The 22716-nt window shown below is 46.6% G+C and overlaps 10 protein-coding genes across 10 annotated transcripts; 7 read left to right on the top strand and 3 right to left on the bottom strand.

Moving 5' to 3' along the window:
* Positions 1-24: 24 nt before the first annotated feature.
* BJ212DRAFT_1477539 (uncharacterized protein) lies at positions 25-1281 on the top strand (the record flags this gene model as incomplete). The annotated part of the gene is made up of 1 exon (XM_041339560.1): positions 25-1281. The coding sequence occupies one exon, from the start codon at positions 25-27 to the stop codon at positions 1279-1281; it is 1257 nt and encodes a 418-aa protein (XP_041196429.1).
* BJ212DRAFT_1332959 (cytochrome P450) lies at positions 1267-3882 on the bottom strand. Its single transcript, XM_041334824.1, has 13 exons — positions 3507-3882; positions 3310-3445; positions 3067-3255; positions 2864-3015; positions 2698-2813; positions 2526-2643; positions 2452-2465; positions 2204-2393; positions 2091-2147; positions 2019-2043; positions 1834-1961; positions 1634-1772; positions 1267-1587 (listed from the first exon to the last, which is right to left on the bottom strand). Exons 1-13 carry the CDS (start codon positions 3715-3717, stop codon positions 1509-1511), a joined length of 1554 nt encoding a protein of 517 aa, XP_041196428.1. The 5' UTR covers positions 3718-3882; the 3' UTR covers positions 1267-1508.
* Positions 3883-4329: 447 nt separating this feature from the next.
* Positions 4330-7175, top strand: BJ212DRAFT_1297028 (SART-1 family-domain-containing protein; the record flags this gene model as incomplete). Its single annotated transcript, XM_041332529.1, has 10 exons — positions 4330-4496; positions 4558-4581; positions 4652-4839; positions 4894-4995; positions 5052-5233; positions 5288-5393; positions 5451-5509; positions 5572-5779; positions 5828-6728; positions 6782-7175. The coding sequence occupies 10 exons, from the start codon at positions 4330-4332 to the stop codon at positions 7173-7175; spliced, it is 2331 nt and encodes a 776-aa protein (XP_041196427.1).
* Positions 7176-7920: 745 nt separating this feature from the next.
* BJ212DRAFT_1200971 (uncharacterized protein) lies at positions 7921-8167 on the top strand (the record flags this gene model as incomplete). Its single annotated transcript, XM_041329073.1, has 2 exons — positions 7921-8008; positions 8064-8167. Coding segments are annotated over 2 exons (192 nt in total), but the record flags the coding sequence as incomplete, so codon positions are not given.
* A 229-nt stretch (positions 8168-8396) lies between these two features.
* Positions 8397-9092, top strand: BJ212DRAFT_1264722 (uncharacterized protein; the record flags this gene model as incomplete). The annotated part of the gene is made up of 4 exons (XM_041330432.1): positions 8397-8530; positions 8563-8703; positions 8811-8878; positions 8932-9092. Coding segments are annotated over 4 exons (504 nt in total), but the record flags the coding sequence as incomplete, so codon positions are not given.
* Positions 9093-11476: 2384 nt separating this feature from the next.
* On the top strand, positions 11477-12005 carry BJ212DRAFT_1297026 (uncharacterized protein; the record flags this gene model as incomplete). The annotated part of the gene is made up of 3 exons (XM_041332528.1): positions 11477-11698; positions 11758-11860; positions 11938-12005. 3 exons carry the CDS (start codon positions 11477-11479, stop codon positions 12003-12005), a joined length of 393 nt encoding a protein of 130 aa, XP_041196424.1.
* Positions 12006-12503: 498 nt separating this feature from the next.
* On the top strand, positions 12504-13639 carry BJ212DRAFT_1445209 (isoprenoid synthase domain-containing protein; the record flags this gene model as incomplete). The annotated part of the gene is made up of 5 exons (XM_041338071.1): positions 12504-12647; positions 12704-12822; positions 12877-12990; positions 13037-13340; positions 13400-13639. 5 exons carry the CDS (start codon positions 12504-12506, stop codon positions 13637-13639), a joined length of 921 nt encoding a protein of 306 aa, XP_041196423.1.
* Positions 13640-15064: 1425 nt separating this feature from the next.
* BJ212DRAFT_1297024 (cytochrome P450) lies at positions 15065-17497 on the bottom strand (the record flags this gene model as incomplete). Its single annotated transcript, XM_041332527.1, has 16 exons — positions 15065-15131; positions 15217-15360; positions 15410-15490; positions 15581-15605; positions 15665-15721; positions 15777-15966; positions 16014-16027; positions 16081-16177; positions 16270-16276; positions 16353-16395; positions 16445-16593; positions 16644-16767; positions 16888-16934; positions 16988-17003; positions 17173-17416; positions 17447-17497. The coding sequence occupies 16 exons, from the start codon at positions 17495-17497 to the stop codon at positions 15065-15067; spliced, it is 1356 nt and encodes a 451-aa protein (XP_041196422.1).
* Positions 17498-18135: 638 nt separating this feature from the next.
* On the top strand, positions 18136-20799 carry BJ212DRAFT_1585695 (cytochrome P450; the record flags this gene model as incomplete). Its single annotated transcript, XM_041342371.1, has 17 exons — positions 18136-18212; positions 18266-18614; positions 18668-18797; positions 18851-18906; positions 18956-19088; positions 19139-19290; positions 19340-19455; positions 19503-19626; positions 19686-19699; positions 19758-19820; positions 19877-20003; positions 20063-20119; positions 20171-20195; positions 20244-20363; positions 20411-20557; positions 20607-20683; positions 20777-20799. Exons 2-17 carry the CDS (start codon positions 18410-18412, stop codon positions 20797-20799), a joined length of 1569 nt encoding a protein of 522 aa, XP_041196421.1. The 5' UTR covers positions 18136-18212; positions 18266-18409.
* Positions 20800-20927: 128 nt separating this feature from the next.
* Positions 20928-22365, bottom strand: BJ212DRAFT_1477532 (uncharacterized protein; the record flags this gene model as incomplete). The annotated part of the gene is made up of 6 exons (XM_041339559.1): positions 20928-21014; positions 21077-21136; positions 21187-21219; positions 21268-21350; positions 21399-21769; positions 21827-22365. 6 exons carry the CDS (start codon positions 22363-22365, stop codon positions 20928-20930), a joined length of 1173 nt encoding a protein of 390 aa, XP_041196420.1.
* Positions 22366-22716: the final 351 nt, after the last annotated feature.

Genomic DNA, 22716 nt, shown 5'->3' with positions numbered 1-22716 from the left:
TGTCCTTACTCAGCGCTCGCAAAAATGTCTCCCATTCTGCACACCTTTGTCCTCTTTCTTCACAAATCCTTGTCACTCATTACAGGACTGTTCCGCTCGTTCTTCGGTCTTTTTACTGGTGGAAGGCGAGCAACTCAGGAGTCCGATACACCAGGAACTGAGGGTCAGAGCTTCACTATCGTTCAACTTGTTTCATCCCAGAAGCCGAAAGGGTTGAAGCCTTTCGTGCTGCCGCAGAATGTCGTCCTGCGGCAGCTTGAAGATGCCAGATGTAGGACTGCTCAAGGCCAAGAGATGGCATCGTCAACGAATTTCAGTGACCCGGAGCTTGGTCGTTGTAATGTCGTCAATCTTCAGGGACCTCCACAACTGTCTCATCCTCTGTTCGATCGCCCGGAATTACCTATGCCTTCGTTTTCTCCTCCCTCATCCTATGCATTCCCGAAGCATTCCAATGAATATGTGTTCCGCAGTTCTTGGCCACCTGTCTTGGGCACACAGCTCCAGCTCAGCAAGAACTCGCTTCCCTGCGACGCAGACCTATCAACGTCCCTGTCATCTGCTTCCCTCAAAGTATGGACCAGCTCTCCTCAAGGCAAACAACTTCGCTCGCCCACTCATCCGAACTGCTCCTATTCGCCCAGTGCAGGAGAGAATCGGTTCGCTTCTCCATTCGGCGACCGAGGCAGCACATACTTTGCTCCATACTTCAAGGGTGTCCCGTCTGTCGCTTCTGCATCTGATCTACTCGACTTCTCGGTCTATGCTAGCTCCCCGCGTGTCAACATGGGTTCCTCCACCATCGATGCTTTCGGTGACACCAAGCCGCGGGAGAAACTGAGGGTCAAGAGCTCTACTGTGATCTACGACCCCGCCATTCGAGAGGTGTTCATGCTGCGTCCTAGTTACGGCACGCGTATTCCGGGGAGTGGAGGACGCAACTTCCGGAAACTCGTTTCGTCCACATCCTCTTCATCATCGGTCTCGTCCGCTTCCGACTGGTCGCCGTCCGGTCTTTTTACAAGTGTGGGTGAACAAACATCTTCCTCTCCTTGCACGACGCACACAAGATCGCTCTCGGCTCTCTGTGTCTCCAGTCCTTGCGACCTGTCTGATGCTGAAATCGGGGGGAATCACCCTGGCTCCGTTCCACGAGTCTCTGCCCGGTCTGTGGGATTTCCTGCGGAGAAGAGCCTCGTTCCAGATATCATATCCTGCCCTGACGTACCTTGTTCTATCGTTCGCGCCTCCCCTGGTGAGGACGAAGTCATCATTTCTTAACACTTTGTAGTTGTAGCTGGTGGCGGCGTGAAGTTTGCATGATCATTTCCCAGATGTATCAAGAGAGTAGCTGTACAACATGAACGGACGCTCGTGAGGACATTTCGAGTGGCTATCGGATATCGTTAACATAAAAACGTCTGGGATAGGAAAGCTAGTGTACAATCAAGAAAGAGCAGTGTACAACACCAGAACCAGCTGTAACCAGACATTGAGATTACTGAACCTTAGAACATTTGAGCAAGCTTTTCCGTGCCAAATCCTTTGTGTCGGGGGACAACGAGACAAGGGAAGGGCAATGGGTGCCTGAGGAGGTATCAGAATCGAGAATGTACACAAAAAAGAAGCTTACGAAGTGACGCCCGCAGTAAACTTCGGATTTACATCAATATTGTTGCCCTGCTCGTCTTTGCATTTCTTGATATCAAAGATAGCGAGGATCGAGACCATCGCAGACCAGATGGATGCATCCGCGATGTATCGCCCGACACCTTTATGATGTCACGATCAGAATCATTAACCAGGAGGCAAATAGAGCTTAGCGAGACTGACAAATTCTGCGGCCCACACCAAAGGCAAAGCTCATGGTGTCATCGTTCAGCTCGCCGTCAGCGCCAAAGAAGCGCTCGGGCTTAAATTCTTCTGGGTTGGGATACTTGGCTTCGTTGCGTGTAATCGCCCTTTGATGATGATCAGCGGTAAAGACATTATAAGTCAGTCAATTGGTAAGCACACACCATGTGTTCGTTATAATCGTAGCCCCTGATGCATGTCAATCAACAAGCTGCGAGTTATCAAATATGTCGCACCTTGCGGAATGAAGTATCCGTTGTAGACGTCATTATTCGTGGTAGCGTGAGGAATGCCTGTATCATTCACGTTTAGTCCGTCACTCACATTATATAGTTTGTACGATACAAACTTAATGGTACAGCGGGATGCCACCGAAGAACTTCGCGGAGAACAGCCTCGATATATGGCAGTGATGCTCTGTCCTCAAAATTCGGCAGCCTGACCGAACCGACCACAGAGTCGATTTCAGCCTGTGCGCGGGCTTGTACTTCCGGGTTTAGCAGCATCGTCAAGATGAAAATAATCAAAGTTGATGAGGTCTGAGAAAAAAACTGTTAGCAACATTTTCGTAAGCGCGACAGTCGCGACATGGCTTACTGTTTCCGAGGCAGCTAAGAAGGAAACAATAATGTGAGGGAACAGCTGGGAAATATAAGATCACATCAACATACCCGCGAATGCAGTCACGGCGCTCTCTTTGATTGCTTTGACGTACGTCTCAGACGCATTTTCATCTTCGGCTTTTCTCAAAGAGTCAGCGACCATGGATGGGGATGCTGAGCCTGACGCCTAGTTCGCCTCAGATGAGATGAATGACTAGTTGTAAGGGATACTTGAACCCACCATATTCTTTTGAACGTACTGAAATGGCGCCTCGATCATGTCCTCGGCATACTTGGTGGATAAGATAGCTGTCCGCTTGAACGAAGCTCCAGGGAACCAGGATGGAATGTGCTGCACTGTATGTCTGTGAGACATCAAGTAGTCGCAAAAGAGCAAAGAAGCTCACAAAATGGGAATGCGCCAAGGAAAGCAGCAACCTCGGGTTTGATGGAACACACCGCTAAGTTGACAGCCCTCTCGACGATGGAAATGATGGGGTCATCCCTTAGGCCAATTTCGTAACCATAAACGACAGACATAATAATAGAGGCTGAGTGCCTGATCTGCGAAATCAGTATCAAAATAGTGCCACTATATCAGTACTCCTACGTCTGGAGATGCGCCATCCAGTTAACTGGGTCTTCGAGCAAGTTGTTCAACAACTCTCGCGCCTTGCGAAGCTGCATTGGTTGATATGTATAAGCTGCTTCTGCGCGAAATGCTTGGTGAAACAATCGTCGGTGGAGCCTCCAACGATCATTATACTTGATCATGACAGAATTAAATGACCAGCCAAAACTGGCGTGGTTCGGTAAATCTGATAAATGCATGCGAGGTTTAAATTGGACGTACAAGTCATTCGTCAGGCACAGGATGCCAGGTCTGTCGGAGTAGTTGTTGGAGCGCCTCTCTAATAGATCCCTCGCGACCTTCTCAGTGTTAATCAAAATGATCTCTTGGTTAAGCAGACGAGAGTACACCAATTCGCCTTGAAATAAATTGTGAAGGTTAGTTTTGTGTATACTGTAAGACCATGTCCAATGTCTTACCGTACGTAGCGCCCCAGTGCGTGTATGTGACCCATGGCTCATCAATCTTAAGACCAAGCACGTTACCCACTACTGGGAGCGGCTTGGGACCTGGAGGAAGGGGAAGACCTCCTTGGTTTCTCTTCTTATGTGACCACCAGCTAACTAGGCCATATGCTACCGCAGATATGGCAGCAAGAGCTGGAATACGGTAGTCCGCTGATGTAGACATGAAGATGGCCTGAAAAAAAGGAAGGATCCGAGAAAGAAGATGAGGTCAAAAGAACTCGCGCTCCATATACGCCTTGGTAGCCGGGCTAAGTCAGAAAAGATGTTGATGTGACAAGCGAATCCATATAGTTGGCAGTGTGTGCATGATGCCATGTAAAGATCGGAGTGTTATTACATTTCAAATTGCCTTTGTTGTTGCCTCGAGGCTCCTATTATTAATCATGTGTCCACGATATGAGTGATAGGCGGATTTTGTTGAAATACTTGACAGAATTCTTCCGGGCATCCGCAAATGGCCTAATACCAGTACTTAAGTAGGGAATCCAGCTATACTTATGTGTACTGGTCTGGGAACTCAATGTTACACGATGTACACTAGTATTAAATATTTAGCAAGAAATTGATACGCTCTACTTAGTAGTCCTGAGATTTTATAATAAAGGACCAAAAACAAAATATATATGTATATATGTTAACCAAATTGGGAGCCACGCAAAAAGTCACACCAGTGACTAATGAAGCAGCGCACACTTGAGGACTCCCAAGTTGCCAACATACTTGGATAAGTTACTGTGACCTACTCCTCAGTTATTACTCGTCATTCTAAACCACAATGTCAATGGAGGAAAGCATCAGTCTTGAAGAGACGAACAAGATCCGTATCTCTCTCGGTCTCAAGCCTCTTACAGATGATTCTGCACCAGCCGACGACAAAGAGAAGCAAGCGGAAGATAATTATGCAAAGCAACGCGAGAGACAGGCGAAAGAGAGAGAAACAAAGTATTTACATGGTTCGTTTCTGAGTACACGACTTGTTCTGATTGACGTTTCTCTTTTCCAGGCAAATATTTGACCGAATAGCGAAGTGAGTTTCGATTTATTTATGCTGGCTCTTCGGCCCTAGCCAGCGGCTATTACTCATTTTGCAATCACAGGGTGAGGAACAGACGAGAACTCCATGCCTCCCTCAAAGGTGCAACACTTGGTGATCCCGACGGTGATACAGAAGATACCCTGAAGTGGATCAAGAAAGCCAAGAAGCGTGACAAAGAGCTGGCGAAGGAAAGGCAGCAGGAGCTTGAGAACTTGGACAGAGCTTTTCAGGGTGACGACTATACGGAAAGTGCGTGTAGTTCTTGTAACATGAAGAATGACTTGCTTGATACTCTATCCGCAGAGGACTTGGTTGGTCTCAAAGTCAGTCACGACTTTGAAGACCTCGGAGAAGGCGATGCCCGTATTCTCACATTGAAAGACAGCCGTGTTCTCGACAACGAAGGTACGTCCACCGCGAGCCTTACTACAATGCTGCTGTTCCTAATTTCATCCACCCAGAGGATGAACTTCAGAATGTTGAGATGGCTGAAGAAGAACGCACTCGCAAGAATAATGAACTAAAGATTAAAAGACGGGATTACACCGGTTATGACGATGACGAGTTTGGAGATGGCAAAGCTGGAATGAAGAGATCAATTCTGGCGAAATATGATGAAGATATTGAAGGTCCTAGGGAAACTGTACGTGTATCTCATCCACAACGTTCCACAATTAATCCTTTACCCATTTTTCAGGATTTCCGTTTGGGTAATTCTATTACGTCCACCACGATCAGTGGCGTTCAGGCGAAACAAGAACTAGCAAGCGTAAATAAGTCTTTACTGTCAATAGATTACGCCAGTCAGTTCTTAACCCCACTTTGTCCCTTGCCTTTTATTGATATATTCTTATTTCTAGAGAATTTGGAAACGCGTGATTACCTACAAGAGGGAGATATAGGTTTCAAGAAGCCAAAGGTAAGCACTACTTACCGTTTTTGACTTTGTGAATAATGAAACCTGTCATCCATATTCATTAGACCAAGAAGAAACGTTCATCACGTCGTGCCCCCATTGATGGCGATGAGAATATTATGGAGGTTGATGAGAAACCGGTTGTGCCTAGGCCACGTGAGTTAGACGCCAACTTTGTCGATGACGATGAGCTACAAGCTGCCCTTGCTCGGTCCCGAAGAGCGAAGCTTCACAAACTCAAGAAATTGTCTCCGGAAGAGATTGCCCGTAAAGGTAAGCCGGGCTGCTTCCCTTCGAAGGCTTAAGAATGACTGTTTTTAGTCGCAGAAGAACGCAACCGAGAGCAATCGAGTCAAGCAGATGATCCTTTACAGATAGGCGACGCAGAAGATGGCGACACCAATGGTTTGACATTCGATGATACCTCGGAATTCGTTCGGGCTATCTCATACAACACAACTGCAGTGAAGACAGAGCCTGCAGAAGAATCAGTAGAACCCACCCCTGCCAAACAGATATCACCCTCTCGTGACCTTTTAGTGGCCGCAGGTGACGAAACTCTCGACGAAATTGAAGCTGGTGAGGTTGTTAAGGAAGAGGAGTACGAAGATATGATGGAAGTCATCGCTGAAGCGGAGGAGAAGACCGCCGCAGTGAACGACGATACCGAGGTCGGGACATCAGGGGAAAAGACGTTTGGATCTGGTATGGCGGCGACCCTTTCCCTTCTCCGGCAGCAGGGTGTATTGGCACTGCCATCGGCAGATCAGGTCGCGCGAGAGGGTATTCAGTTACACAGGGATCGATTCCTCGCCGAATATCGCCATCGACAAACCCAACGCGAAACGGATCGCTTACAGTCTCGTAGTGGTAATAAAGACCAAGCGACTCGAGAGTACGAAAATCGACTTCGAGAACAACAAGAGGCTCGCGCGCAGCTGGAGTTATTCAAGGACTACAAGCCTGACGTCGAAATTGTCTACTATGATGAGTATGGCCGTGTGCTGACCCCAAAGGAGTCATGGAAAGCGTTGTCCCACAAATTCCACGGTAAGGGCTCCGGGAAGATGAAGACGGAGAAGAGGCTGAAGAAAATTGCGGAGGAGAAGAAGCAAGCAGCTATGGCAAGTGGTGATACTCCCCTTAGCATGAACCGTGCCTTCCAGATCCGCCAGGAGAAAACTGGCCAAGCTCACTTCGTACTATCTGTGGGTAATAGAGGGTACGTTTATTCTGTGTCTGTCTCATTACTGCATCTGATTGCATTTCGTATAGTGCTGTCCCTCAAGCGTCAGAGTTCTTGGACCCTCAGCCGTTGTCAAAGGGCAAGACTGAGAAGGCGAAGAGCAAAAAGAAGGATTCAGGGAAGGCTGGTGCTCCATTGCTCGAGTCCACTGGTTTCATGACGCTACCGGCGCCACATTCGCAGTCTCACCTCAATTCCCAAAGTCCTGCCCCTTCGGGATTTTCATCTGTTATACCTCCTAGTGGATCGAACTCACCCCCAGTTATGAAGCCAGGCTTTTCTCGCATATCGTCAGCTGCAGATACGCCGACACAAACAGGTACTCCTGTGCCGTCAGACCGGACGAAGGTGGCTTTTGGCTTTGGAGCGAAGAGGAAAGCGGCAGAAGACTTTATGGACCTACCTCCGTCCAAGAGACGATGAGTTTAATCAATATATCGGTGGTGTAATTATTATCCCGCTCTCGTTTATCACTCTCAGAATGCATGGTGTAGGGTGCCTATAATCTTGAGGGCTTTTTCATATACCTCCTATAGGCATGAACGCTTACTCAAGATTGTTGAAGTTGCTTGTTTAAATACACGAGGAGCACTTCTGTACTTGCGAGCAGTGGAAACATGTGTCCATGCCAGCCCATTACATAAAAAATTCTTTCAGAATAACGGACAGGGTAAGAATCTTGTTGAAAGAATTGATCTAGGCAAGACACGAGGGTGATACGAGCGAGAAGGTGAACAAAATGACGGTATAGAATACGACATGTGTACGAGATCTGAAAAGATTTACTCAAGGCTGAGTAGTTGGCGGCGGAGGTGATTTCATGGCTACACACGTTTCAGCATCAGTAAGTCTTTCGTTTCAGGACCTGCACGACTCACTGAACAAGAACCGAAATGCGCTGGCTAACTTGTACTTCTTTAAGGATCAAACGACAGTAATTTGAAGCTCTTCATGATCACAGATGCAGCGTCAGGATGAACCAAATGGAATTATCTCGGCGATCCTTCAGCTGTATAAGTGACTTTCTAGTCATGTGGTCAGACCATTATTAACCAACAACGCACAACGCACCCCCTTACGCAGGATCCCAATGATTGGTATTCTTTGCATTTTTTGTTACTGCTGTTCGTGTCTGGAAGCAACAGGGGCTTCGGGGGGGCTTGCAGCTCCCGAAGGTTTGTCGATTCTTGGGAATGTGCTTGACCTAGACGTTTCTGCGCCTTGGCTGTCGCATACCGATTGGGCAAATAAATACGGTACGTATCAGTTGATCGAGTGGTTCAAGATGTGACTCGATGATGCATTACGAAGTTGATGTTGTCTATTCAACTATCCTCGGACAAGAGTTTGTCATTATCAATTCCCAGGAACTTGCGCATACACTTCGTGACCAGCGTTCTGGAGTGTATTCTGACGACCATATATCTCCACGAGTACGATGTACGTCTTTATTTCAATTTGTTACAGTGCCCTTCCTCAATAACACGAAATACTCACAGTTTGAGGATGAATTTTACTACAAGGTTGTTGCCCTATGGGGACTTGTTGCAGCAGCGTTCGCTTCGGTTTGACGATGACCATCTGGCTATCAGGGTTCGTTCAAAGCATGATATGTACCTCCTTTTCTTCTAGCAATTTTTTTGCCAGGCGCAAGAAGAGATCGATAGGGTAATTTGTGACAGTCGTCTCCCTGATTTCAGTGACCGAGAAAGGTTTCCTTGTATAGAAGCAGTCTATCTTGAGACTCTACGGTGGCGACCGACAATTCCTCTCAATGAGTCAAGATAAAACCAAATCGTCCTTCCAAGAGCTCATGCGGTGCGTCAGCCTTTCCGCATGCTACGAGTACAAGCGATGTCTACAACGGATATTACATTTCAAAGGGTGTAGATACAATCCCTGACGCCAATCAATTGTGCCAAATCCTGATTCCTTATCTCCAGGTGTCAATGTTGTCGTAAACATATGGTAGGTCATTTGCAGGATTGGTCTGCTATTTAGCTTGAAGGATCACACGGCAATCACACATGATGAAACACGATTCCTGGATACAATGAGCGTCAAGCCAGAACGGCATCTGTCAACTACAGGAGAGCTTCTGGAAGGTATCACATCGCCCTACTTTGGTTTTGAACAGTGAGCTGCGCTCAGTGTTTTTGCCAATGCTAAGATGTTCAAGACTTCAAACAGATGGAAGTGTCCCGGACTGTATATCAAAGCATTTGGGCCTCCATTATCTCCAGTTTGGCAATGTTGCAAGTCGGGAAAGGGAAGAACGCGGCCGGATGTGAAGTTGATGTCAAAGCCGAGTTCACGGTGGGATTGGGATTGTCAGTGTAATCGGTTTCCATTCAAACGGCGATCACGTTGATAACCGACCGAAACCTTTGATATGCGCTATCGAGCTTCGCTCTGCACACGCAGAAAGATTGATTTGCGCCAGTAACGGGGGCGAGTAGGCGGCCCTGTCAAACTCACGTGAAATCGGAAGTACAACAATGTAGACTGAGTGAAAATTGACCAAGATAAATATGTGGAAGTTTGCTAGTGTTGAATAGTGTAAATATGTACATGAAGCAGAGTTAAGGTTGAGCTCTATGTCTACACGATCAATACGAAATGATATCCGAATTCAGATTAGCACCCACATATCGTAAAGATTCCTGTCCAATGAGGACTGAGAATCTTGATCGCCTATGGATGAGGCACTGGTATCTGATCTTCAACATGAGATAAGCCAAAAACCATTTGCCAGAGCTCGGGGGCCATCCCGCATCAAAACCTGAAATAGGAAAGTGCATAAGATGAGGAGGCAAATATTGAAATAACCGTCGAAGCACGTACAATGACAACTTCCACGGCAATAAGGGCGATGATAACGAGTTCCATCTGATGAGTAGATGACTATAGAAAGGTTAGCATGCGCCCGTAATCTTCGACGTCAGATAATGTAATTCCGTAAGTAGCTGACGTAGAGTTGATCGGATAATTAGTTTCATAAATCGTGTCGCCTTTAGCGTTCCACCTCCGTGACGTAGGTGATTTTTTGATTAATCGCGTTTGTTCTCGCCTTCACTTCGAGAGCCGCTGTCATCGACTTCAAGAAACCTTGCAGATTATGTTAGATCAACATGGACTCATGGCCACTATGCCAACATTATAATCCAGGCTCGGTTACAGGTCTGGAGTGTCGGAGAAGTTCTCCTTGTTGAGGTTAAGGCCCTGGCGAAACTTCATGAGCGCTCCGAGCTTCTTGATAAGGGCTTCCCTGCTTAAACCAGGCTTCATTACTATACACTGATAGTTCATACAGTCATCTCACCCATAGGGCAGAGCATCTAAAACGGCCGGCGGGAACGGCGGACTAATGGGAGTACGCTTCACATCAGGGCATTCGCAAGCCCGAGATGCACTTGAGACACTGGGTCTCTAGTTTAGATCGTGATGTCCTACATAGAGTATCACTCTGAAAAGGACAGAAATTGGATTCAAAAAAAAACCAGGCTTCCCCGTCTTCTCGAGGGCAGTGCGGGAGAAGTGCTACGGATGAGAGATAGTCCTCAAGTGAGTCTTCAAGGCCTGAAAGAGCTGCAGGACGTGATAGTGCTTGAGAGAATGTATTTCGCGCCAGAAGGGTATATGCGGGGAGTGCAGGGGAAGCTGGTGGTACGGCAGGAGCATTTTCAATGGTGCTACACGTCCAAGTATAATTGAATCTCCCTGTATTCGAGTTTTTCTGACAAAAGATTTTGTGTAAATGAATTTGGCTCGAGTGGTTGAACTGAGTACCCACCCTGTTGGATCTGTTACAAATTCCAGTCCCTCCATCCCTGGATCCTTTGACCGGCCAACCCCACTAGGTGCATGGCTTGTGGCTTGTGCTTCGGTGTCTCCTAAGGCTCTACGTCTACAAAAGTTGAGAAAGCACGGGAATAGAGGAACCAGTTATGATGTACTGCTGCAGACGCGAGACTACTAGCATGAACGCAAGTTTGTGCGAAGACTACTAGTAGCAGTCCTGAGTTCTCTGCGCAAGCCATTCATGGAGAGATGGGCACAAGTGGAAACTCAAAGCTGAAGCTTTAAGTTATGGATGCAGAATTGAATGTGCTGGTGAAGAAAGCCGACGAAGCTTCGACGAAATGTCACATGTCATCAATATTAATATTCACCACTGTCATGCAGAGATGACAGTATCACTCGACAATCTTCACATCGATTGTTTACAGCAGCATTGCAGGCGCTCTATCGCAGATCCATCTCTACATGTTCCTTTGGCGAACTCGTCTGCAGGTCCGCGTCATATAGATGCTATTGATTCTGGTTCCTATGCTATCATCCAAGTCTATCGCTAATGCGCCGGTATCCTCTCACTGGCGGGACCACGTCTAGCTGACGGTTGTTAATTACACTTTCAATGATGGCGGAGGCTCGACGCACAATTCTAATGGGGAACTAGTAAGTTTGGAGTATCATTTGTGGTACGCGTCTTGTGAACATAGTTAAGGTGGCAACGTGGTCAGAAACCACCGATCACATAAATGTGGACAGCGGTAATGAGAAGCAGTCGCCCAGAGTTAATAAACGACAAGCAGACGACAGTGATCACGGTTCACGAAGGCAATCGATTGCTGTAAGTCATTGACGTCACATTCGAAAACCCGATTTTGACAGATACACAGAATTCTTCGGATTCTCAAATGCCACGTTGAACGAAACAAAAGATGTCTGCTCACAGAGAACTCAATAGAATCGACGACGCATATTTGCAACTGGCAGGACCTGGTAGTCCCATGAACATCGACTCAGAAGGACGCACACAGAAACGGCGAGGGTCGACCATTGAAATGAAGAAGGTATCCAGTACATTCCGGAGCGATAGCGTCAAGGGCGGGACCGGAAAGAAATGGGCACTAGTAATTGAACCAGCTCACTCTTCCAACGAAGTTCGTGGACAGCACCTGGTGCACATCGTCTTGTAACACCAGCAATTGCCAAACACGAGGAAATCCGAGTCTTGCCCTCGACATCTCCCACACCAGTACCATCGGACGACGACAGACACGTCATCAGCGCGAATCTCTCCATCCACTCAAGGACGCTCGCAGGTACATTTTTTCATGTATCTACATATAGAATGTTTTTATAATATTAATTCTATAGCATTTGTATGTGTTACCCGCAGGTAAACTCTGCACGGGTGTGGATGCGGGTCTGAGTTGGCAACACCCGCAGAACAACCCGCACCCTTAAAGTGGATATTGGTACCGGTACGACCTCCGATATCCGGGGATTTACCTGTACGGGTCCCTATCATTTCTGACGTATCCGCTAGTCCATTTATGCTTGGTGCTTTTCAGGGCAGCGCCACTCCATGGTTCAATTTGGCAAGTAGCGAAACTCGACCTCTCGCACCATCAGCCTGAGAACATAAACATACCCCGAATCCCCAGTAACCAACGTAAAGTTGTTTGAGCTAAAGGCTTGCTATCAGGGTAGGGCAAACGTGACACCATGGCTCAATTTTGGCAAGCGGCAAAACCTGGCTTCTCACCATTAGAACATACCCCGAATCCCCAGTGACCAACTTAGAATTGTTTGAGCTAAGTCTGTTGCGAGATGGTGTTAGTTTGTACATCCCCCCGTTCAAACTCGGATGACCTGATATCACGACTCATAGTATCTGTCTCCTTGCCAGATATAAATGTTGGTCTGCGATAATTTAGGAGTCATTCCCTGAACATATTCGAAATGCCTTCGAGAGTCTATCACCTTCCGAAGCTACTCTCTGTATGTCCTCAGAAGACAGGATTTATCATCAATCCTGGCTTCAAAGAAGCAAAGGACGGGTACGAACGCTGGGTCAAAGACACCATTGGCTATTCCTTCTCAATTGTGAGTTCCGCTATTGATAGTACATACAAAAAATTGTATTGACTGGACTTCCGAAGGAGATTTCTAAGGCAGAGATGCCTCTACTTGCGGCACTTGCGTGGCCTCAGGCCAGCTCCAAGGAATTAAGAGCGATTCTTGATTACATGACAATATCGTTCATGCTCGAAGAGCTTACGTAGGCTGTGGGACGCTACCAATGTCTTAACCCTGGGCTGACTGCATGCTACAGCGATCGATGTTCGAGCGAAGTGGCTAAGAACAACTCTGAACTGTGGATTGATGTACTACAAGACCCTCAAGTTGGCAAGGGTCACCGTCACCCGTTCATCAAACTCATGTCTAAGTACGCTGGACAAATCTGCTCTATACTATTCTGACGAGCGTTTAAGACAAATGGCAGCACGCTTGAAAGATGCTGTAGATCCTTATCACTGGCCTGAATTCATCCAGTCCAATGCTGAATTTGCGAAGAACACCATACAGGAGGCGCTCGATCGTGAAGCATCGAAGGACATTACAGCGACACGCTGCATCGCTTCATATATGATCATGCGAAGAGAGACCATCGGCACTAGGCCTTGCTTCACTCTGATGCGGTCTACGGGCCGGCTATATTTGCCCAAGCATGTCCTGCAACATCTTGTTGTAGCTGAGATGGAGAACAACGCCCTTGATATGGTATACATTGCCAATGTCTGTCTCAGATATCTCTGCATGATTACTGATGCTAACCGAATTGTTAGCTATTTCAGGACATATATTCCTTCAAAAAGGAGCGCGGCGATAACGGCGCGCTGAACAATATTATCACTGTTATTCACAAGGACCCGACTACTCAGTATCTCGATCTTCAAGAAAGATTTAATCACGCTGGCAAGCTATTTCATGTTGCCTTGGATCGCTTCAGCACCTGCAGAGATGCACTCCCAAGCTTTGATGACGAAGAGACAAACAGACAAGTTGCAGCATTTTCAGATGGTCTGATGGATTGAATTGTGGGTAGCATCGAATGGAGCATGGTCAACCAGCGCTACAAAGTCTTTGTGAATGATAATGACAGAAGGGAAAACATCCTCAGACTGGAGTCCATGTCTGTGACGTTTCAGCTTCTACTGCTCTTCATAGGCATCTTACTTGCCTGCATTTCATTCGTGATCATGTAGTCAGGGTCGCGCGACTTCGACTACATCCATGCTTGTCATGTATATATATGTCTAGTCTCGTTCATGATTTTACCCAAGGAATCCAGTTATGTGATAGACGAGAAGGTGGTTTGAATAACATAAGTCCTCGCTCTCATCAGAACTTTGCATGATGGCCGCGTGGATGTCTGACAGATAAGGTAAAATTAGTGGGAGGAGAGGATGGCGCGTAATACCAAATTTACTTGACGAATACAATTGCAAGACGGCGAGAGGGACGTGAATGAAAGATTTGGAGACATGGATTCGGGTGGGAAGGCTAGGTGAAGTATTTCCTTCTAGTCCGACATCCTAGGATGGTTGGATCAAGGCTTGATTGGGGAGCAAGATCTAAAACCGATTACGTTTGAAGAATGCTGTTCTACTTCTAAACGGCCATTCTGATCACCCCAAAGTACTGTTGTCAAATGTCAGTTCTAGATTATGTAAGTAGGACCCTCTTTCTAATTATAAACCTGTTCTAAATCGCACTCAAACACCGCGAAAATGTTGCACTGAACCTCCGGTATGATCGACAGGCACGAGTTGTTTACGAGCATGTGACCAGCGCTGATGCTAGATCCATGTCGTCGTTTGTGCTGTTTGGAACATGTTTCTAGATGTTGATGTAAGTAATGTGAGCGATGAATAAGATTTGAAACGATAATTAGGATTCTAAATGCTGCGCCAGTATCAAAGGTCAGACTAGTACTATACCTGGAACGTCTTGAGGGAAGTTTCCTGGTTTCTGTTTAGATTACTTGTACCGGTTGCTCAAAAACTTAGCTTGCCAGCTTGTGCCAACCCAAGACAAGACAATCTAATTCCGACATACCCGCATTCAATGCGGCAGCGGCAGTGCCGCGAGCAGTGCCGCGAGCACCGGGTGTTGAATTAGTTGGTCATGATAGGAAGGTACGGGTGCTGAATCTATTGATGAGTCTTCGCGAGTCTCCCTTGAGCCTTCCGCAGCCTTCGTCTCGTTGTTTTGCAGCGTATAATGATCATCCTCGCCTCGCAGTAGACCACTGGCATGTCGAATTGTGTCGTGCTCATCGACGAATCCAATGACACCCAGCTGTCACCCTGAGACTCGCAACAATGTCCCCTGATACGATTGTTTGTGCTACTGACATCATAATACACACACCCTTTCGCTGATTTATTGCGCGAGATCTAAGACGCGTTCCAAATACATACTGGTAGTCCTCGCCATTCCACACAATGAGACCACCATCACGCTAGTAACCCACAACCCGTCGAAGATGGAGCAGGTTGGACCATTGCTACTGCCTTCTGTGACCTAGGTGTAATCGAGAATGGAAAGGGTTTCGGGTGGCTGCAAAAGGACTCGTAAAGAAGAGTGACACACTTTCAGAACGACCTACATAATCACACCTGGCGTGTACTGAGGGGTGATGTCGATTTCACCCCCAAACTCATCCATTGCCTTCTTCACGTCGAACACAGCGAGAATGGACACCATAGCGATCCAAACCGATGCCTCGGCGAGATACTTCCCAACACAAATCCTGAGTCTTAGTGAGCTTTCTCGTCACTTGCAATGTTTACCTGACATACCGTCTTCCGAATCCGAATTGTTGCTGTCCGAGGTCGTCAGAAAGTGTTCCGTCTTCCTGAATGAAACGCTCAGGCATGAACCTAGAGGGTTCAGGATGAATCCTTTCATCGTGTGTCATCGCCCTATTAAAGTCTATCAGACCATAAGCAGAACTCCATGTTTCACCTTACCATATATTGGCAAAGACAATCGTGTCTGGCAGCAGAAGTATCAACATTAGTGAGTTTCGTCTTACAGATTAACACCCGAGTCACCTTTGGGAATAAAATATCCGTTGTACACATCACTCTCTGTTGTCATGTGAGGTACCCCTGAATCGTATGTTAATCCATGCATAATTCGAGTTTCATGAGGGGACGTTCTCACCCAGTGGCGTGACCTGGCACCATCGCAAGACTTTGCGATACGTGGCTTCGAGATAAACCATGGACTCCCTGTCGCCAAAATCAGGCATCCTGGTGCCTCCAGTGACGTGATCAATCTCTGCTTGAGCTGTCTTTTGCACCTCAGGGAACATAATCATTGCCATCATGAAAGCTGACAGCGCTGATGATGACTAAAAAAATGTCAGTGAGGTGCGCTATGCTATTATATGATACGAACGGTCTCAACAGCGGCTAATATCACCATTAACATTCTTGGCTGTAGGTTATTAAATATTAAATCATACCTGCGTATGTTGTACCTGCAACTGCTTTGATCACGGCTTCTTCCTCGTGTTTTTGTATCATCTGGGACACTATCGATTGTGGCGCCGTGCCATTAGCCTCGAGCGAAGATCAATAGATTACTGTCTCGGAGAGGGTAAAATATACCATTGTTTTCTGCACATACTCATATGGCCTGTCCCGCAACTCACGTGTAAGCTTTCGGCATTGTCAAGCATGCCTTCCAATCGTTAAATTTATGGTATGGCTATTAATGGTTATTCACCAGACTCACTTTTTAAAGCCTGCTCCTGGGCACCATTCCGGCAAGTATTGGACTACATACCAAATATGAGTTAGAATCGCTTGTTGAAAGAAGGTACATACACATAGGGAACGTATTGACCAATGCAGCACCAGGGAAAAAAGAATTTGTGAGCATCTCGCTGGCCCGATCGGCGATGGAAGCAAATAAGTCGTCCTGCGGAGCCATTTCATAACCGTACACGACTTGCATGATCGTTGACGCCGTGAATCTTAATTCGATTATACATTTTCAGCAAAGAATATTTGTGGCGATGCTTACGTTCGCAGGTGAGCTTCCATTTCATGTGGAATAACTAAGATGTTGCGGATCATTTGATGGACCTTGCTGAGCTGGAGGCCCTGGTAGGAAAGCATGGCCTGGGGATTCAATGCCTGGTGCATGGCTTTTCTATGTCTGTGGGGCGCAAGCGTAATTAGTCAACGCCAAGGTACTGACTAATCAACCAACTTTCTCCCTGTATCATGATCAGGACACGAGCAGTATATCGAGGAGAAGAGCTCACATGAAGGACCATATGGAATAAACCCCACATTGAAGCTCCAGTCCATTCTGTAAGATAACATGATTGCTCGAATAAACAAAACAAAAAACGACAAACTTACAACTTGACCATCAATACTTGGGGGCGGTCGGAATAATTCTGAGATCGCTTATCGAGAAGCTCCTGTGCAATCTACTCTGTATTAATGATCAATATCTTCTGACCAAGTATCTCAAGATAGAGGAGGTCGCCTGTCATTCATAATTGAAGTGTTGTTCATGAGCAAGATCTTGATTGTTGACAAACCATATTTTCTGCCCCATTCTGCATATGTCAACCACTGTGCTCCTAAGTCTTTAGAACCAAACAAGTTTCCGACAATAGGAAGTCGTGGGGGCCCAGGGGGTAAAGGTAGACCTGCTGGATTGTCTTTATTCTTCTTGATGTACCGCTCAACCAAGATGGAGAACACAAAAAGAACAAGGACGACGGGGTAACTGAAGTCAAGCATAAGTGTAGATGTAATGCGGAAATGTCTATACTCAAGTCGCTGTTAAACAAAAGCAGAGGTGTCATTCACCTCACAGCCCAAACCACTGCGGCGTATAAATGGACTTCTACGATGAGCCATGTTTGCAAGGACACTGTCTCCGTTACGAAGTGACACATAAATTAGAATTTGGAGTCCAGAAAAACCGATCAGTGTACAAAACGAAGAAACTGAACTTAGAATTTTACGTGTCCAACAGAGAGCTAGCCCTCCAGTCATACGAACTGGATTTCGTGACGCCTACATTTGGAGTCCAAAAAAAACTGATCAGTGTACAAAACAAAGAAATTGAACTTAAATTTTTTACGTGTCCAACGAAGAGCTAGCCCTCCACTAATACGAACTGGATCGGTTAAACACAAAGTTTCGTTTCAATGAGCTACGGAACAACGATATTGTACAAACAAACACAAAGATAAGTATTATTTAATATCACGATGCAGATCGATAGCCATACTACTACTAACTTGCAATACAAGTAGATCCTTTCGATGTAAATCTTCCTGCGGTTTCTTTTTGTACTAGACATATAACTCACTAGTAACGAGAATGGAGATCGCCGTGTGTGAGTCTTCCAGTGCATTTATCTCGGAGATCCATCAGCCCCGCTACAGTTGCGGACACTGGCAAGTAAACTCAACAAATCTGGTCTTCGCACTCCACAACTGCTTGAATCGCACATCTACATTTACATAAGAATGGTAACAGGTTACTACTTATTAGCTTAAGCGTGTTACGGACGCTTACGAACGCTTACCACTTTGGCGGTGGTGCTCTCAGGTGCTGTCGGTGTCTGGTAAGCGTTAATTTCAGCAGTTTTACTGAGGCTCAACGATAACATACTTTTAGACCAGTTCGAACTCTGATTACTCCATGGCGGAGAGTTCTAACGATCTTTAGATGACCGCTATCTTCCAGCCTTATAAAGACATCCCTGGTCCCAGTCTTGTGGACAGCCGTAAAAAAGCCTTCTGAATATCCGACACTCCAAGAATGCTGTTGACCATGCCGCACCTCTTGATATCCTCTACGTTTTTGTTACTAACGTCCATCTCCATTCGTGTCTGGAAGCAACGGAGGCTCTGGAGGGGTTTGCCACTCCCTCCAGGACCAAAGCGTCTGCCGATCCTTGGGAATGTGTTTGACCTCAATGTTTACGAGCCTTGGTTGACATATACCAACTGGGCGAAGAAATACGGTATGTTGCACTCGGGTGTTCAAGATAGCGACTCAACCATGTATTGTGCGAAGGCGATATTGTCTATTCAACTATCCTAGGGCACGAGTTTGTCATTATCAATACCGAAAAGCTTGCGCACACTCTTCTGGAACAACGTTCTGGAGTGTATTCCGACAGACCATATGTCTTTACGAATATGTTGCACGTCAACATTTTTTACTGTGCTCTTCCTTGATGACACTAATCAACCACAGTTTTGGGTTAGATTTTAACACCGGGTTGCTACCGTATGGGGACCGGTGGCGGCAACGTTCGTTCTGACTGTGATGGTTAGCTTTTGAATTCAACTTTGATTGCAGACCGCAAGATGCTTCACGTAGGATTCAACAAGGAAGCTTGTCGCAAATACCAGTCTATGCAGCTTCAGAAAGTTCGCCAACTCCTGGAGAATTTTACCGTTTCCCCAACTCAATTCCCTATGCATTTAAAGACGTGCGTACTGACAAATGCCATTTATTCAACATGAATAACCATTTACACAGGTTAGCAGTGGCAACCATCATGACTGTCACATATGGTTACGATGTCGCGCCAGCAGAGGATCCATTTGTGACCAAGATCGTTCGTATAATTGATTTGTTTATTCAGGACATTGGAACAGAGCGCGCCGCACTGGTCGAATTGATACCATTTTGTGAGTCCTTCCTAGATGCCAATAATTTTACCGACCTCATTTTGCCTAGTACAATATATTCCGATGTGGCTTCCTGGTGGGATGTACAAGCGCCGGGCTGTAGAGTCCCGCGGTCTCGCTCGCGACATCCTTAACGATCCTGTAGAGTATGTGAAAGCTGAAATGGTACTGGTTTCGCCATTGATGTTCCCTTTCTCATGCTCAAAGCGCAGGCCGGTGGAACCACACAACAATCCCTCGTTAAGGACCTTCTGAATAAATATACGACCAAGGATGGTGTAGTCACCGCTGAAGACGAAGAGACAATCAAAGCAGTTGCCGCAACTGTATCATTTAGTGCGTCTTCTGTAGTCACGACGAGAATGTTATGACACTCACAGAAAGGTGTCACAAAGGTGGAGCAGAAACTGTAAGTCTCAGTCAACCTTTGTCTGGTTCCTTAGTCTCTGACGCGCATCTCTTGTCAGACCGACTCTGTTTTGAGTGTGTTTCTGCTTGCTATGGTCCTTCATCCAGGGGTCCAGATCAAGGTTCGTCAGATCCACGAATATGCACCTCCTCTCCTCTACAACAATTTTCCTGCCAGGCGCAAGAAGAGATCGATAGGGTGATTGGGGACAGTCGCCTCCCTGATTTTAGTGATCGAGAAGGGCTTCCCTATGTCGAAGCAGTCTATCTCGAGACTCTACGGTGGCGACCGACAGTTCCGTGCTGTGAGTCAAGATGAATCCAACCGTGCTTACAAGAAATCATGCGATACATTATGCATCAGCTCTTCCTCATCTGACGAGTACAAGCGATGTCTACGATGGCTACTATATCCCAAAGGGTGCGGATACAATCTATGACCTAATCAATTATACCAATCACTTATCCTTAGGCGCCATCCTTCTTGTGAACGTTTGGTGAGTACCATGCAGGTTTGTTTCGGTAGTTGGCTTAACCAGTCAAAGGGGAATGACACATGATGAGTCACGCTTCCCGGATTCGATGAGTTTCAAACCGGAACGACATATGTTACCTACCGGAGAACTCATCCAAGGTACTGCACCCCTGTCCTTCGGTTTTGGACGGTGCGTTGCGGTTGACTTTTGCCACTCAATACTGATGATTTCTTCAGACGAAAATGTCCCGAACAGTATATTGCAGATCAAAGCATTTGGGCCTCCATTGTCCCCATTTTAGCGACGTTCCGCATTGGAAAAGGGAAGGACTCGACCGGGTGTGACATCGATGTGAATCCCGAGTTTACGGTGGGGTTTGCAGTGTAAGTGACTTCCGTTCAAACAGCTACACAACATTGACCACGTTGGCAGCCGACCGAAACCTTTCGTATGCGCTATTGAGCCTCGCTCTGCAAACGCAGAAAGATTGATTTACGCGAGTAACAGGGGTGAGTAGGCAGCCCCGTCAAACCCACGTGAAGATCAGAAACAACGCAGCAATGTAGATTGAGTAGAGATTGACCATGATAAATACGTGGAAGCTTGCGAGTGTTGGGTAGTGTAAATACATGATGCAATGTTAAGGTTGAGCGCTGAGCTCTATGTCTACCCGATCAATACAAAATGATATCTGAATTCAGAATAGCACCCACAAATCGTAGAGATTCCTGTCCAATGAGGAGCCTTGATCGCCTATGAATGAGGCGCTGATACCTGATCTTCAACATGAGATGAGCCAAAAGCCATTTGCCAGAGCTCGGGACCATCCCGTATCAGAGCCTGAATTAGGAAAGTGCATAAGATGAGGAGACAAAAGTTGAAATAACCGTCGAGGCACGTACAATGACAACTTCCACGGCAATGAGGGCGATGATAACGAGTTCCATCCGATGAGTAGATGACTATAGAAAGGTTAGCATGCGCTCATAATCTTTGACGTCAAATAATGTACCTCCGTAAGTAGCTGACGTAAAGTTGATTGCACCTTGTTGAACGATTAGTTTCATGAATCGTTTCACCTTGAGCATCTCACCTCTGTGGCGTAGGTGATTTTTTCATTAACCGCATTAGTTCTCGCCTTCACTTCGAGGGCCGCTGTCATCGATTTGAAGAAACCTTGCAGATTGTGTTAGATTAACGTGGACACATGGCCACTATGCCGACCTTCTAATTCAGGCTCGGTCCAGTACAAGTCTGGGGTATCAGAGAAGTTCTCCCTGTTGAGGTTAAGGCCCTGGCGAAACTTCATGAGCGCTCCGAGCTTCTTGATAAGGGCTTCCCTGCTCAGGCCAGGTTTCCCCGTCTTCTCGAGGGAGTGCGGGAGAAGTGCTACGGAAGAGAGATAGTCCTCAAGTGATTCTTCAAGACCTGAAAGAGCTGTAGAACGTGATAGTGCTTGAGAGAATGTATATCGCGCCAGAAGGGTATCTGCGGGGAGTGCAGGGGAGCCTGGTGATACGGCAGGAGCATTTTCAGAGTACTCAAGTGGCGCTACACGTCCAAGTATAATTAAATCTCCTTGTATTCGAGTTTTTCTGATAAGGGAATTTTTGTGAGCAAATTTGGTTCAAGTGGTTGAACTGAGTACCTACTCTGTTGGATCTGTCACAAATTCCAGCTCCTCTGTCTCTGGATCCTTTAATCTGCCAACCTCACTAGGTGCAAGAACTTCTCGTGCAAATCGTCGCGCTTCTCCCTCTCCAAGACCCCAGCACACAAAACTTCCATTTGAGAACACAAAAATCTCGCCTCCGTCGCCCCAGTGTGGAACCCACCAGGCATCGTGAAGTGTTTGAGCATCCGGAAGACGGGAGCGTAGTCTTGACAATAAGTAGCGTTCCGCTGTTGCAAGAGTGATCACAGGCTTGATAGAACTTCTAGTAGGTGTCGGGTTGGAGCGAATGGGTATCGATGCAGATGCACTACGACGAAGTGGTGTGCTGGCTTTTGGCTTGTGCTTTGGTGTCTCCGAAGGCTCTACGTCTACAGAAGCTGAGAAAGCACGGGAGGAGAGGAACCAGTGGTTACGATGTACTGCTGCAGACACGAGACTAGTATGATTAGAGTATGAGCGCAAGTTTGTGCGAAGACTACCAGTAGCAGTCCTGAGTTCTCTGCGGAAAGCGTTCATGGAGAGATGGGCACAAGTGCAGACTCAAAGCTGAAGCTTTATAATTATGGATGCAGAATTGAATGTGCCGGTGAAGAAAGTCGACAAAGTCCATCGGCATTAATGCCAGCGACTATAGCTACCGGCCGAGTTATCTGCCAGGCTTCGACGAAATGTCACATGTCATTAATTATCGTTCTACAAAGATGACAGCGTAACTCGACAATCTTCACATCTCGATGGATCATTTGTCCACAGAATTGAAGTGTTCAATGTCCACCAAAATGAAGATGATACAAGTATGCGCGAAAATTCTCGATAGCGCGGAACTGGTACATCACCATGTGATGACCGCCTTTTCATATTTGGTCC

This window comes from Suillus subaureus, assembly GCF_016647635.1.
Source record: "Suillus subaureus strain MN1 chromosome Unknown BJ212scaffold_6, whole genome shotgun sequence".
Lineage (NCBI taxonomy): Eukaryota > Fungi > Basidiomycota > Agaricomycetes > Boletales > Suillaceae > Suillus > Suillus subaureus.
This window is presented reverse-complemented; position numbering and strand designations above follow the sequence as displayed.